At 40.7% G+C, this 16,264-nt stretch overlaps 1 protein-coding gene across 1 annotated transcript in view; it reads left to right on the top strand.

The window, feature by feature from the left end:
- The window catches only part of jmjd8 (jumonji domain containing 8), a 30,983-nt gene extending 20,912 nt beyond the window's left edge, over positions 1-10,071 (top strand). The window contains exons 8-9 of the mRNA XM_080523711.1: positions 8,658-8,792; positions 8,979-10,071. Of these exons, the coding sequence (XP_080379837.1) occupies positions 8,658-8,792; positions 8,979-9,059 (216 nt within the window). The 3' untranslated portion in view covers positions 9,060-10,071. The remainder of the gene's footprint in view (positions 1-8,657; positions 8,793-8,978) is intronic.
- Positions 10,072-16,264: the final 6,193 nt, after the last annotated feature.

The following is a 16,264-nucleotide window of genomic DNA, read 5'->3' as shown; positions in this document are numbered from 1 at the left end:
TAGCTGGAGTGTTTTCATCTTTAGTCTGGGTTTCTTCCCCTGCCAAATGAACTTGGAGAGGTCCCTTTCAAAGTTCTTGACTGTCTTTTTTGTTATCCATAGTGGAAGCATTTGCATAGGGTACAGCAAGCGTGGGACGATATTCATTTTAATTAGATTAACTCTACCAATCCATGATATAGGGAGATGTAGCCATCTCTGCATGTCCAATTTTACTTTTTTCAGTACTGTACTTAGATTGTTTTTAAATAGATCCTGTGGATTTGGAGACACTGTAATGCCTAGATAAGTAAATCCTTGAGTGGACCACTGAAAAGGAAAATTTGGAATACTAGGTTGATCAGTAGCTCCCCCTAGTGGCATTGCTACAGATTTATTTAAATTGACCTTGTACCCTGACTCAGGACTGAAAGAATCATTTACTGACAGGATGGCAGGAACTGATATTTCCGGACTAGAGACATAAAGCAGGATGTCATCAGCAAATAGATTAATCTTGAGTACATGCTTTCCCAGCTGAGTACCAGATATGTCACAATGATTTCTTATTGCCTCTGCAAGAGGTTCTATAGCAATAGCAAACAGAAGGGGTGAAAGTGGGTCTCCCTGGCGGGTAGACCTACCTAACTTAAAGGATGATGAACGCATGCCATTTACTACCACACTAGCACTTGGTGAGTGATAGAGAAGCCTCACCCAAGGGCCTCACCCAAGGGCCTCCATCTGTCAAGCCTCCACCATGCTTGACAGATGGTGTCAGGCACTCTTCCAGCATCTTTTCACTTGTTCTGCGTCTCACAAATGTGACGCGATCTGGTGGAATGATCAAGGAGGGGGCAGTCATTTTTCTGTTTTTTACATATGCTTAAACTACAGATTGTAAGCTTTCAAATGATGTGTCATACATAGACATCGGGAAAAATGTAAGACGACATGAGTATTTGAAACTTGTTAACCCTGAAAACTAAATCCTGAGGAAACGGCTTTCAAAGATTTGGGACTTTTTCACACCTTCACACCGGCAGGTAATGGGCGGTAACAATAGCCCCAACCACTCCCCCTCTAGATTGACAGCTATCAGCTGTCAATACCTGTCAGTATTGGTCACTGGGTCAGACAGCTATAGTTATACAGCTATAACATTATTACCTAGCAAGGTATTACCTAAGCTAATTACCCAGCTTATTATTATTTATGGTTGTTGTAACTGTTATTGTTAGTCTTTTAATGATACAAAAAAGTCTTCAATCAGAATCAGAATTTATTTTACAGTACACAAGAATAAAAATATTTCGCTTTGGTTCTTCAACAAGGTACATAGTCACAATAATAAGTAATAAAGTGATAAGTATAAGTGATGGTAGTCGCACTACAGCAGAACAATAGTGCGACAAGCTGTGCAAAGTACAATCAGTGTGCAAACATTAGTGTTAGTCACTGGGTCAGATAGACTTTTCAAAGAGAACTTTACAGTACTTAGCTAGCTATTGCTAACATTATCACCTAGCGATGTTATTACTGTAGCTAATTAGCCAGCTTATTATTATGGAGGCATTAAGGTAGTTGTAACTGTTATTCTTTTAATGATCCAAACAAATCATCAATCAGAATAAGAATAAAAGAGTAATTTGCTGATGTCTTGTGCTAGAAATAGTGTAGTGCTCAGTGGTCAATGTCCAGCCTTATAGTTCAGTTTCAAGTTTTATTTGCCATGCAACAAGTACAAGTATAGTTGGAACTGAGGGCAACAACTGAGAACATACAACAGACTATACACAGGTAAGCATGCAAGGTCTGTGAATTGACTATCAATAGCTAATAAATCATGACACAGTTCAAAATGCTGTATCTATGCCCAACTGTTCTTGTTATTCAACAAAATATTGCCAGCGTGTGTGGTGTACTTCAATGAGCCCTCGGCTCTGAGTTAGACAGTCATGTTCTGAGCTGCTGTGTCTGGTGGGGTGGGGGGCATCAAAGCTGCAACAGAAAGAAGATAGTACATTAAAATATTGCCTACAGTTACTGGCACTCCATGTTCATAAAATACTACCATACCATGTTCATAAAATACTACCATACCATGTTCATAAAATACTACCATACCATGTTCATAAAATAGCTAGCCTAATACATGACAATGATAATTACCTAAAGTGCTGGTAACTAAGTATGTTTGTCCAACTCCATACTTCCATAGTAACTCCAGGTAGTAGATGAGGGTCAGTGGACGTAAGGGAGAAGGTAATAATAGAAAAAAGAGGAAGAGAAGAAAAACATTACATGTATTGAAAATCATCAGAGTAGTGTGTTTGGCATTAGCCAACTAGCGGCTAGCTCGTTTCTAACAAAGAAAGCACATGTTTTTAAACTTTTAACATTTCTGTAATCTATTACACTTGACATGTTACAGTATTCCAGTATTACACACTGAACATGAGTCTTACAACTTTTACAACGTAGACATACTAACCGTAGGCTACTTACAACATAGACAGAATACCGAGCTACAATGCTAGCATGCTAACAAGCTTCAGCTTGCAGACGGAACTATGTGCTTTCAGTTAGTTGCTCGTGGGTAATAATAAAGAAATGTCTAAATACACGAACACAGCAGTAGAGGTGGAGGAGGCCTGGCCTCCCCAATAATTTGAGAGAAGAGAGAGAGATTTAAAAAAGCAATAATTATATTTTTTATCAGACACACAACATACAATTCAGAACAATACTTCATCCATTTCTAATATTTATCCTGCAGAACAGCACTCATACACGCATGTGGCGGAAAAAGGTACTACACGGAGGCCAGGCCTCCTGTCGGAAAGTGGTTTCTCATAGAAGTCAATGTAATGCAATTTTTTTCATGGCAATATGTGATTGGCCAAATCACTGAAAATGGGTGGGCACAGGAGGCCTGGCCTCCGTGTAGTACCTTTTTCCGCCACACGCGTGTGAGTGCTGTTCTGCAGGATAAATATTAGAAATGGATGAAGTATTGTTCTGAATTGTATGTTGTGTGTCTGATTGACATAGTGTTTGAGTGCTTTTGACATGTCATTGATTGTATGTAGTATGTTGTGGTGAATGTTGTGAGCCTGAGCAGAAGGGACAATAGCTGCTGCAGGCGGACCAGAGATTCATGCCAATTGTTTTGTTTATTTGATGACCCATTGTGCAGGCAATAAAAGCTGCTTCATCCACCATCCTGAGAGTGTCCCAATCCCTTCAGTACCGCCAAACACAAATTAATAATTTTTAACAAAGACAGATAAGAAGAACAGGGAACATTCCATCGCGAGTGAAGCGAGCAAGCGGGAAAAAAATTGGCCTCCTCAATTCTGGAAGTCACCAGCCTCCACTGAAACACACTGGTTTCAACTAGTAACTAACAACTAACTTAACTAACAAAGGCGCTATGTACATACATAGAAGATCTTACCTTAGAGTCTGGTCGAACACATTCTGGTGTAAACAAAGCAGCGCGCTGCTTCCTGCATGTGGCTTTTTATCCCTCCCCCTTGCCCAGCTATTGGCTACGTCGATTGAGCTCACAGCCATTCACACCGATTGTTGTTCTTAGCTGCGCTCACGTTCCCGCCCCCAAGCTTCGAAAACTCATCTCATAAAACAAGCTTATTTTGAAGACTTATTACACGTATTTAATTAAATGAAAACTGCTCGAAAAAATAACGAGTGGGTACTTCCCAACTTCAAGTTGCGTCTTATTACAAAAAAAGTAAATCAGATTTTTTTGCTTTGAAAAACTTTGAACGCAGATTTAAGGCATTCGCACTTTGCGCCCACATCGCAATTCGATGACGTTGCGTCACAAATGTTCTTCTGTGTGATTCAAACTCCGATTTGTCTGTCCATAACACTTTTTTTCAATTTTCCTCTGTCCAATGTCTGTGTTCTTTTGCCCATATTAATACCTTTTATTGGCCAGTCTCAGATATGGCTTTTTCTTTGCCACTCTGCCTAGAAGGCCAGCATCCCGGAGTCACCTCTTCACTGCGGACGTTGACACTGGCGTTTTGCGGGTACCATTTAATGAAGCTGCCAGTTCAGGACCTGTGAGGTGTCTATTTCTCAAACTAGGGACTCTAATGCACTTCTTGTTTAGTTGTGCACTGGGGCCTCCCACTTCTCTTTCTACTCTGGTTAGAGCCTGTTTGTGCTGTTCTCTGAAGGGAGTAGGACACACCGTTGTAGGAAATGTTCAGTTTCTTGGCAATTTCTCACATGGAATAGCCTTCATTTCTAAGAACAAGAATAGACTGTTGAGTTTCATATGAAACTTCTCTTTTTCTGGCCATTTTGAGAGTATAATCGAACCCACAAATGTGATGCTCCAGATACTCAACTAGCTCAAAGGGAGGCATTTGTATCGCTTCTCTAACCAGCAAAACCGCTAACGTAATTGCACAAGGGTTTTCAAGGTTTTTCTAATCATCCATTAGCTTTTTAAAGCGATTAGCAAACACAATGTACCATTAGAACACTGGAGTGACGGTTGCTGGAAATGGGCCTCTATACACCTATGTAGATATTCCATTAAAAAACAGATGTTTGCAGCTAGAATAGTCATTTTCCACATTAACAATGTATAGAGTGTATTTCTGATTAATTTAATGTTATCTTCATTGAAAAAAACTGTGCTTTTCTTTTTTTAAAAAGGACATTTTTAAGTGACCCCAAACTTTTGAACGGTAGTGTATATAAAAAAAACAGACAACAGACTTTATTTTTCTTTACATATATACTTAGGTTTTGTGAAAGGGTGAGATTAAAAGTGGCGGGTCCAAGGACTCAGTGGGCCCTCCACATCCAGTGCTATATATATATATATATATATATGGTATATATGTTACGGTACATGTGGGAATACGGTACATGTGGGAAAACTAGGGTTAGGGTTAGGTGCTAGGGTGACTTGGTACATGTTGGCATGTCTAACCCTAACCCTAACCTTAACCCTAACCCTAACCCTAACCGTAGCACCCTAGCACCTAACCCTAACCCTAGTTTTCCCACATGTACCGTATTCCCACATGTACCGTAACATATATATATATAGCACTGGATGTGGAGGGCCCACTGAGTCCTTGGACCCGCCACTTTTAATCTCACCCTTTCACAAAACATAAGTATATATGTAAAGAAAAATAAAGTCTGTTTTCTGACTTAACAGCACCTACAGTATATCGGAATCTTTTTTTGCCATGCCTTTGGAGTGGTGTTCCCTACACACCTTTTGTTCCCTGGCTACAGGTCACCTCATCTGATCTAAAGACCAAGTGCATAAAGGATGAGGGACGGCTCCGTGCGGTATTGCGGTCGCTTGCTAGTTTATACTATTGTAACCCCTGCCATATGGGCGGGGCCTGAGTTCTATTTTAAATAAGTGGCGGTATTACCTGTAATAATAAACTATTCAAATTATGACGATCGGTGCCTCCATTAACTATGTGGAAGTATTTTAAATAGGACTTCCTTTTTAATCCTTTTAATGTATTTATGTTTTAATATATCATATGAATTGCCTATTACCTGTTTATGACACAACACAGTGGCTTTAAATGCAAATACCAAAGGGTATATATTTATTTACTAAATGCTAAATTTAAAGTGTTGGTAGTCAATTATAATGTTATACAAAGTCAATAGACAATATTCACAATACAATGTCAACAGACAATATCACAATATCACATAACAAAATATAGGCTCAAAGCCTATTCCAATTCCTTTCAAGGAAATAAATGTAATGTTTCCAATAAACTCAGTCAACTCAAAGGATTCACAATTGTACAATATATTATTAAGTAAAATAAAAAGGTGGGCCCACACTCACACACACACGCACTCTGTAACTCAGTCCATTAACCAGTGTTACCGTTGCAGCTGACGTTGCTTGTGAGCGGGGGGGCCTTGAAACTGTTATGGCCACTTCACTCGTTTACACAAGCCTAAAATAAAAGCACGTGCGTGGTTCAGTACTCACGTAACCTCGTGGGGAACTCGTAGGTAAACGAGGGGTTTGAAAGATGGTGTAAAAAGGCAGAGATGAGGGGGGGTGGGGTCCAACGCTCTCCCACGAGCGCAGGAGAATGATTGAAGTACACTGGCGCGAAGATTCACTGGACGGTCTCGAGTTACCCCAGGCGATTGGAAACGGTCTCCGTTGTCCACCGGAGAGCTTTCCTTTTGCCTGGTCTCTCGACTTCCAATTCTGAATTAACAGAATACACTGAGCTACAAAATCCAATAGCTATTTCGTTTTGATATAGCTAGAAACAATTTATCACTCAGCAAATGCTAGCAACATGCTAACGTAATTATGCTAAGCTAACCGCTTGCCGCGATTAGCTATACAGTCAAATATAACATACTACAACGAGTAGATGTAGCTTATAAACAAACACCAGACATATGTATTTACCTCTGGTAGCTTCAATGTGCACCAACATCCAAAGGAATAACTGTTCGTTGATCCCGAAATGTTAATACACACAGCATATACAAGTCTTACTTCACTCGACGATGTCCTCAATCATTCTGACACGTTACTTAGTGCAACCTAACGCTATTAGTAGTCCCGCCCCCTCTCTCTCAGCATACATTACAGTTGGCTAGCTCTTCCCGATGGACCAATGAAATAAAGAAATGAATGAATGACATATAACCAATGAGCGAACTCACATTAGAGCTTGTAAACAAGTACACATTATAAACTTATAACAATTTTAATAACCGTGTACATAACCATGAAATTATGCTTATTTATTAAATGGACTTATTTATTTAAATGCTCATAGCTCACTTTAGTAGCTGGGCTACACTATGTACTAGTTTGTACTACCAGACGCAAGAATAGGTTCCCAGCTTAGCCTATTCATTGATTAAAATACATTCTAGGTTAACTGCTATGGCCTCATACTGAGTGATCACACTAACCTAACTGTTTAACATACTGAGTGATCACACTAACGTAACTGTTTAACATACTGAGTGATCACACTAACCTAACTGTTTAACATACTGAGTGATCACACTAACCTAACTGTTTAACATACTGAGTGATCACACTAACCTAACTGTTTAATAGGCTAAATCGTTTTGTCACCTCTCCACTGTTGCCTCTGCTCTTGGCCCACACGCAGACACACGCAGACACACAGACACACGCAGACACAACTCTGCTGCTCTTGCCTCCGGGCCCAGAGTCCGCTGCTCTCAGGCCGTGATTGATCCAGAATCATGGAGAGATTACGCACATAGGTGCATACTGTATGCTGCCGTCTCTCCTGAAGTTGCACAACGCATCCTCCCATGTAACCCAAGTGACAAGGACGTCAACAGTGGCTGATCTGCTGAGCCAGCAGGTTGATATGCGCTCTCTCTCCTCTGAGGTTGACAAGCTTGTGCGCGTCGAAGCCTAAGGCCCAAATTACACTGGCTGCGTTACCTCAGCGGTTGCTAGTTTATACTATTATCACCAGACGAATAGGTTCCCAGCTTAGCCTATTCATTGATTAAAATACATTCTAGGTTAACTGCTATGTGGCCTCATACTGAGTGATCACACTAACCTAACGCGCATGTGCGTGGCGGGACTTTTGACGCGTCTTCCCTACTGCCCGCATTTTTGTTGCGGCGCTACTGCAGAGCTGCTTTGAAACAGATATCGGAAGTGTTGATTATTATTGATATTATTTACAGATGTAGACATTGAAACTGTAGTCTATGTTGCTGATTAAGATCATTCTCACGTCGGCCTCACACATGAAAAATAACCGAGACTCTGTAGCAAGCGAGTCGGAGGAGCCAGCGTCAGGCGCGCGTGAGAGTTGAGGCTATGAGGATGCTCTAACCCGTTAACATGGGCGCCTAAATGAAACTCACACGCACTGCTGAGGTAAGGCGAGGTTGCCGCTTCCAGTGTAATTTGGGCTTAACTGTAAGCATCCCTGTGTCGAACGGAAGTGCGGAGCTCAGCTCCGGGACTGCTTTGCCAACGAGAGATGCATGGATGGTGAATATACATTCTCACTCGTGCCATGTAATATATTCATTTAGAAATAACACACTGTGTCTAAACGTCAGGTAGTGTTTTGGATGAGTACAACTTATGTATGCATTTGGCACACACACTGAAACCAATGCCTGAAGTTTATATCAGCACGCAGCGGTTACAGGCAAGGCAATACAGGGCATCAAGAATGGAGATAATTATAAAATGAAGAGGCCTAAAAACATTTGAGTCTAGGTGTGTTGCATCAACATTGTCACTAACTGCATGAAGTTAGCCGACGTAGTTTTGGATCAAGTGAACTGCTGTGCGTTGAAAGCTATACAGAATTGCATGAAATGCGCTTACAGAAGGACAATTTCGGGATTTACAAATATACAGCCATATTAGGTGATGGCTGAAGTGATGTCAGTGGGCTACTAGTTTGCATTAATGATCAATGTGTAAAATGTGTGTATTAAACAGAGAAGCCTTATAATAAACACAAAGAACACAATAACCTCCATCTGAACAAGTTTTACTCTATATTGAGGGGGGAAGATCAAGGGATTAGCCAGGAGCCAATAGGGACCAGCCATGTGAAAGACAGAATGTTGAGGTGCCATTCTCTGTGCAACCCCTCCAGCGCTGGTTCCTGTACCCCCCAGACAAGGACCCCCATTTCCACCCTAACCACACCACTTTGTCCTGGGTCACAGACAAGTACCCCTCCCTGCATGAGGAAGAGAGGCCCCTGGAGTGCACCATACGCCCAGGAGAGGTATGACAACTGTTAAAACCAGGAGAGGTATGAGGACTGTTCACATGCCAACCTACAGACCTTCGAGGGCTAAAAAAAAAAGTTAGGTAGTTTGCTGTAGTACTAAATCTAAATTAATTCAAGTCGTTGATGTAGTGTGATCCAATTGGATGGAGCCTAAGGTTTTGGTCTGTTCTTTTCTGACAGGTGCTGTATTTTCCCGACCGCTGGTGGCACGCCACACTCAACTTGGATACCAGTGTCTTCATCTCCACATTCCTGGGTTGAGCCCATGACCATTCTGATCCAGTGACCGGCTAAAAGCCAGTTTGCTATTAAATTCTGTACGTCACATACTGCAGAATGTCAACTTAACTGGAGACACTGGTCGTTTTTGGAGACAGGTGTCACCATTTAGATTTCTAGCTAAAGAAAATCTGAGCATTTTCTAGCGAACGGTAAATATGTTCTGATTTTGGTTGACTAATCTTGCAGGTAAGGTAAATTGAGTAAATTACTGGAATTTACCAATTACTGGAGTCAATTTCCTACCCGCAGATACATTTTTTGCTAGCATCATAATGATGACGCCTATATCCAAAAATGACAAGTGTCACCAGTTTTGTTTAAATTCTGCAGTTTGTGACATACAGACATTCATATCATATTAGGATTATAGGATTATTATCCAAGTACTAAAGGCACAATTCCAATACTTGCATTCTTCCATCTTCCATTCCTTGAAGTAATCTGTGATCTGACATTAGTTTTTACAAATCCAGTCATGTCAGCTGTGTCAATCGTTTAATCAAGGGAGGAAGTGGGGATGCATTTTCAAATGCATGTTGTAACAGACACCCAATTCCACAGCAGACACTTATTATCATCAGATGACACAGATTTCTTTCATTCCACTAAGCCTGGCTAGAATATGATCTGTCAAAACATTACCATAGTTACAATGTGACAGACAAACTGTGTTTCAGCCTTGGACCAGTGATGCCTATTCAACTAAACAATAACATCATAAATAACATACATCTATATCATATAAATCATCACCATAAATAATGTTTGTTTTTCAGCATATTTCTTAGTTACATGATTGTGTGACTAGCTAAGGAGTTTTGAAGTTGAGGGTAAAGTATTTATTAAGTATGGTAATGAGTACGAAAAGTACGATTTGGTTCATACAAAATGAAACCGGTGCTCACCATACCACAAAATACCTCTAAAATTAACCAGCAGAAGTTTTAATCTGGTTATTATGTATTTTGTTGGATGCAGAAAATGTTTTGATGAAAAGAGTCATGTGCTGCAGGTCACGCTAGAATGACACATCTGGGGTTAAGCCCATTTTAACAATAAATAAATAATAAATAAATGTTGACAATAAAATACGTACTAAATTAGCATGGTGTCTTGATGACCAAAAGCTGCAGTGTTATTTATTGGTTAACTTGGATCCTTTTATATTTGAGACATGTGACTGTCCCTCCATCTCCATGTCAAGCTGAGGTATGAATGTATTTGAGTTTCATTTAAGACGTTTGACACGTTTTACTGTATTAGGTTAATAAGGTATGTGGTTACGTCAAACAGAAGGTATGATTTATAGAATAGTGGGGAGGGCAGTTAGAGTATCATTTTGCAGCCATGAGCACAATAACACGCTTTTATTAGGCAATGCCAGCACTTGTGGAGGTGTTGAGTGTGACCAGGGCTGCCTAGTCTCACGCAATCACCGTGAGACACACGCATTTCAACCAGTTATCACGCTCTCACGCCGCATCTCTATTTCTCACGGTGAGATTATTGTTATTATTTATTTATTTTATTTTTTTTTTGAAATTCCTTGAAAGAAAGCTACCGTACATGAGTTTCGTGGCATCTTTCTGCACGCGCGTTAACTTGAGTCTGCAATCGAAGCGGCAGGCGAGCGCTGATGGAAGAACCTGTGTTCACGCGAGCTGCAAGAACGTAGCAAGCAGTGTTGCCAGATTGGGCTACTTTTGGTCACACTGGACGGGTGGATTCGGCAGCTTTTAGACTGGTTGGGCTGGACATTGTCAATTCTGTCTGGCAACCGTGGTAGCAAAATATGTGCATACATTACAACATCGTATCTGGTAGCCTACTGGACTGGGTTGCACCAATATGGCGTAAGTCATTACTAAATGCAGGCATTTAGTAGTTACTAAACCCCTAGTTGTTACTAGCTAGTTTCAAACTAGTTGTTTACTAATTTCGGTTGCACCACGCCAAACTTTTGCCAATCTTAGCTAGTAAATACTCAGTTTTGGTAACTGTTTTTTGTTTCTCTACTGTAACATAACCAGGTACATTAATAATAATTATTATTATTAATAATAACAATTTACAATACAAATACAACAATTGGGGGTCCCTCATTCTGACCCAGGAAAAACCCTGGTATGTACTGTATAACATGATAGCCATCTATGAGTAATGCACTGTATATAAGATGATGACCATGGGTCTTTCTGCTGCTGACCAAGGGGCTGAGTCCTGTTGATGGGGCCCAATTTTTCTTTTAGAGTCTGTAGGCTACTGTATTTGTTTATTAAGATTTCATAAATATGATATATTGTCTGAATTTTTTTCTTGTTTTATAAAATGTTAATTATTTTCATTTCTTGTGCTGGTTTATTATGAACAACATGTAAAATTGCAGGAAACTAGCACAAATAATTGGGTGGGAGAGAGGGGCCGCCGCTGCCAAAACGTGCACAGTTGTGGGTCGCTCCACCGCCCAAAAAATCTCACTCCAAACTTTTGGTGAAACTTGGCAGCCCTGAGTGTGACAGTGTGTATACATTGTCCGAGGAAGTTTGGGTTGCAGATTCTGATTGGGTTCCTAGGTCAGATGATGGGCTCTGATTGGATTGCAAAGTTCGGTAATGAGTGTTCTGACCAGTTGGAGAGCAGCTGAAAGAGCAAAACATCGACATGGAAAAGAGAACAGAGATGAAGAGAGATGGATGGAACACATGAGAGGTTAAGATCACAGTCCAAACTGAAGGTAAGATCCAGGAGGGGAGGCTGTTTGACTTAATGACCCAGGATGTTCCTTCCTTCCTCCATGGCTCAGTTGTCCTCCACCCAGCCATTCTCCATGATGAAAGCATCGATGACCTCCTTCATGGCCAGGTTGGGGATCAGATGGTCTTGTGTCAGAGGGCTGCGTGTCACTGGGTCAAAATGGCCGACTCGCTGCAAGGAAACAACAACACACACGTTTGCTCACCAGAGCTTTATTTTCTTTGAATTATGTTCCAGACTGTTGGTTTCGGAGGGTTTTGGCTATGTTTGTGATTGATTTCTTTCATGATATTTTTAAGCCTCAAAATGGCTTCCCCGACTTTCATTGATGTCTCTTTGGTCCTCATATTAACGGTCATCAATAGTAGACTCCAAAGGCAAACGCAAAGCCTAGAATCAGTACTAGACATTGACAGGTTTCTGTCAAGCCAATTGTCCCATCACTTTTGGGTACCCTGAAATAGTGGGACTATGCATGCAATGGTGAAACAAATATGTACACAAATACCTTCACATAAAAGCTGAGAATATCTACTTTAAATTCATAGTAATTGTTTCAAATCCAAACTTTTGAAGTGTAGACAACATACTTCACTGTCCCATTACTTATGCAGGGAACTGTATATAGTAAATCATTTTACCTGTAAGTGCTCCTCAATGTCTTTGCGGTCATATGTGATCCCACTAGGGGTGATGCAAGGCTCTCTCATCAACTCAAAGCTGATCTTTCCACAAAGGTAGTCTGGGATCTCCCGCTTCTGTCAACCAAACACAGACCTGTTGAGAACTCCGGCCTCATCCCTAATTGTCTAGTTTGTTTTGGTTAAGTTGGAGCTTTTCTATATGTATTGAAACAGTTGGAGACGTGTAACTGTAACTGTCCCATCCATCTCCTTAACATGTCAAGCTGAGGTATGAATATAATATATACTGTAAGTTTCATTTCAAAAAAGGAACTGCCCATATTTTTTCTGATATTTCAGCCTCATAATGGCTTTCAACTCTTATTTGTACCTTTTTCAATCTACAAACAAAATGGATTACATTTATTAAATGTATGTGTTTTTTCCAGTATATGTAGAGTAGCAGAGCCATTCATTCTACGACGTATACAGGTACTGAAATTACATTATATTACTGCACTATTAAAAATGATATTATTCTAATGTATTTTCTGTATTGTAGGGGTTCTTTATGTTAGCAAATCATGACCAATGTCCCCTCGTGTGACTTGTTCCATCATCCATTTTCAGTCTATTGGACCACTAAATATATTGTGAGTTCTGACAGCTATTGAAAATACCAGAATCTCAGCTTTCTAACCATGCTAAATGTGAGTCTCAACTCCCAATATTGAGTGAGTGGAACACACCTAGGAACACTGAGTAGGAAAAATCCACTCTATTTTTAAGGTAATGGCAAACGCATTCCAATTGCAATCACTGACATTTAACAAATCACATATCTAGCTAGCTGGCTGTGTTTACACTTCAGTTAATGAGTGTCTTATCTTGGTTTTAGCTCTACTGTACTGCAAGCCAACCGGTTATCTAGCCAATCAGTTTACAGTTGGTAAAACAACTGTACTGTAAGCAGAGTGATAAAAATGAATGTAAACAATGTTGACTAATTGAGTTGAAAAAAAAACTCAGTCGACCAAGATTTTGTTTAGTCGGGGACGGTATTTATCTTATTGAATGACTGCACTGACGGTAAAACACATTCTCTGGTGACATTGATTAGTGTGGACGGCCACACACAATTTGTTAAAAAATTGTTTTACCTTACCAGTGGGCAAGGAATCTAAAGAAAATACACAACATAGCCACAAGTATGTGGACGTTTTGGGTGTTTTTCATGGTTTGGGCTAGCCCCCCCCCCCCCCCTGTTCCATTGATGGCAAATCTTAATGCTACAGCATACAATGCAATTCTAGACGCTTCCAACTTTGTGGCAACAGTTTGGGTAAGTCCCTTTCCAATTTCAGCATGACAATGCCCTGTTACGGCCTCCTCCCTCCACTGCTTATTCTGATTATGTGTTGCAGGACGGCCCATGGTTTTTATTTTATTTTAAATACATTTTTTATTTGATGAGATACACAAGTGAAACAGAGTTTGACATCACAGATGTGCAATGTTGCATTCACCATTTTTCTTAATTTTTCCCCCCCACCCGTCCTCCCGTCCCACCCACCCCCACAGTGACAACAGACAGGGAGAAGGGGAAAAGCATAAAAATACAACAACAACAAAACGGCCCATGGTTTTGGAGTGAGATGTTCAACAAGCACATATGGGTGTGATGTCCGTGTCCACATACTGTACCTTTGGCCATGTAGTGTTCCATTAGAAGCTCATACTGTACCTTTGGCCATGTAGTGTTCCATTAGAACAGGGGTGTCCAAACTTTTTTCACAGAGGGCCACATACAGAAAAATATACTCAAGGCTGGGCCACTCACTAGAGGTGAGGTATCGCCTCACCTCTAATGTATTAAAGTTAATCAAATGTAGGTAAATTATGCTTGATACTTGAATATGCTTAAAGGAGAAAAAAAACAGCCCATATCATAACTTTCCATTCCATTCCATGGTTTTTCTTTCGTTATTTAAAAAAAATTATTTTATTTAAAAATTGCTGACGGCTCATTCTCAAAACAGCAGCCTCAGAATGCTTCTTTGTCAGGATGGTGATCCCCCAATTGCACGTTTAAATTGTATCTTGATGTACTTCTGTATAAAAAGGAAAATCTTCAATTAAAAAAAAAGGATGGTGATCCCCCTTCACAGCCCTGTATAAAGAGGTAAAAATAAGGGACAATGGGATGGGTATATTTAGTTATGCAAATACGTTATTGGGGTTGTTAACACATCAACTAACATTTGTTAGAAAATGCTATCAACTTTAATTTGATGCTATCAACTTTTTAACCTATAATGGGAACAGCGTTGCACTCAGTGGGAGCAGTGATGCTGCGCTTTGGACTGAAGGATGGCTGGCAGGTCAGGAGTAAGTTTGGTGGTTGAGATGCGGAGGACATCAAAGAGATGGCTGTCGGTCATTTTGGTTCTCAATTTGCTTTTGTTCAGAGCTAACAGAGAAAATGTTTACTCACATATGTATGTTGAGCCGAACAGACTCGTCATTCTTTTTGCGTGGCGTCGCATCAGAGGAAACTTGATTCTTCAGAGAAACAAAGATTCTTCAGAGAATCATTACACTGCATTTCTATAAGTTCTAATTGCAGACTATCTTCCACTTCTTCTGCATCCACCAGGAAGGGTGTCGAGAACAGCTTGATTTCTTTCTCAATGACAGAAAAATCTCGGAAGCGCTGACTGAATTCTGTCATAAGAGATGTGATCACAGACACATATTTCCCTTTTTTAGCAGAAAGGTTGGCCTTTGGAAAAGAACATTTGGTTTCGGACAGCGTAGGGAAGTGTGCAACATTGAAGTTGCGTAGTTGTGTCTCAAAGAGACGAAGCTTTGCGCAGAATGCTTTCATGTGTGCATAAAGTTGTGGTACTACAAGCTGGTCTTTGCCTTGCAGGCTCTTGTTCAGTGTGTTAAGATGATCAGTAAGATCAACTAGAAATGCCAGGTCTGCCAACCATAGAGGGTCACTCAGTTCATGAAGAGGTCGGTCCTTCTCTTTCAAAAACTGGTCAATTTGTGATCTCAGGGAATAAAACCGCTTCAGCACGGAGCCGCGACTAAGCCAGCGCACTTCAGAGTGATAGAGCACGTCCCCATATTCAGCATCAACATCAGATAGGAAAGCTTGAAATTCTCTGTGGTAGAGCCCTCGTGCTCTAATTATTAGTGATGTTACGCTCGACGCAGTAGTCACGACACAGCGTCGATCTTCCGACACAATGTGCGTCGATACAAATGTATCGATGCTTGTGTCAAATTGGCAAAACCACGTGACTACTCAAACGAAGCTTCGTACGTCACACGAGCACCTCTGATCGGTGTGTCAATCATTCCGCAGACGAGGCAGTGGTCCAAGTTTCGTAGTTGCATAAAATGACGTGGAACTCACTCATATTCGAGGGTTGTAAAAAAAACTGGGACCGAATTAATTCAGTCTCCACTGTGGATGACGCCTGGTCCTATTTTAAGATAACTTTTAATCAGATCATCAACAAACACGCCCCACTCATAAAATCATGGATAAAGGATCGCTTTAGCCCCTGGTTTTCCCATGACCTGGCTGAGTTGATCCGCCAGAAGAACACCTTATGGCGGAAAGTTCGTTCCACCCAGTCTCCTGCTGACCGGTTACTTCTTGGACAAATTCGCATCCTGTGGCTCTGACGCCAAGATGTTTTGGAAAACGGTCAAAGCCATGGAAAACAAACTCACTTCCCCTCATCTTCCTAGTGCAATGACCTTTGGTGACACTGTTGTCACTGACAAGTC

This window comes from Nansenia antarctica (assembly GCF_963989245.1).
Source record: "Nansenia antarctica genome assembly, chromosome: 2".
Lineage (NCBI taxonomy): Eukaryota > Metazoa > Chordata > Actinopteri > Argentiniformes > Microstomatidae > Nansenia > Nansenia antarctica.
Note: the sequence above shows the minus strand (reverse complement) of the source record. Positions and strands in the feature narration are given on the sequence as shown.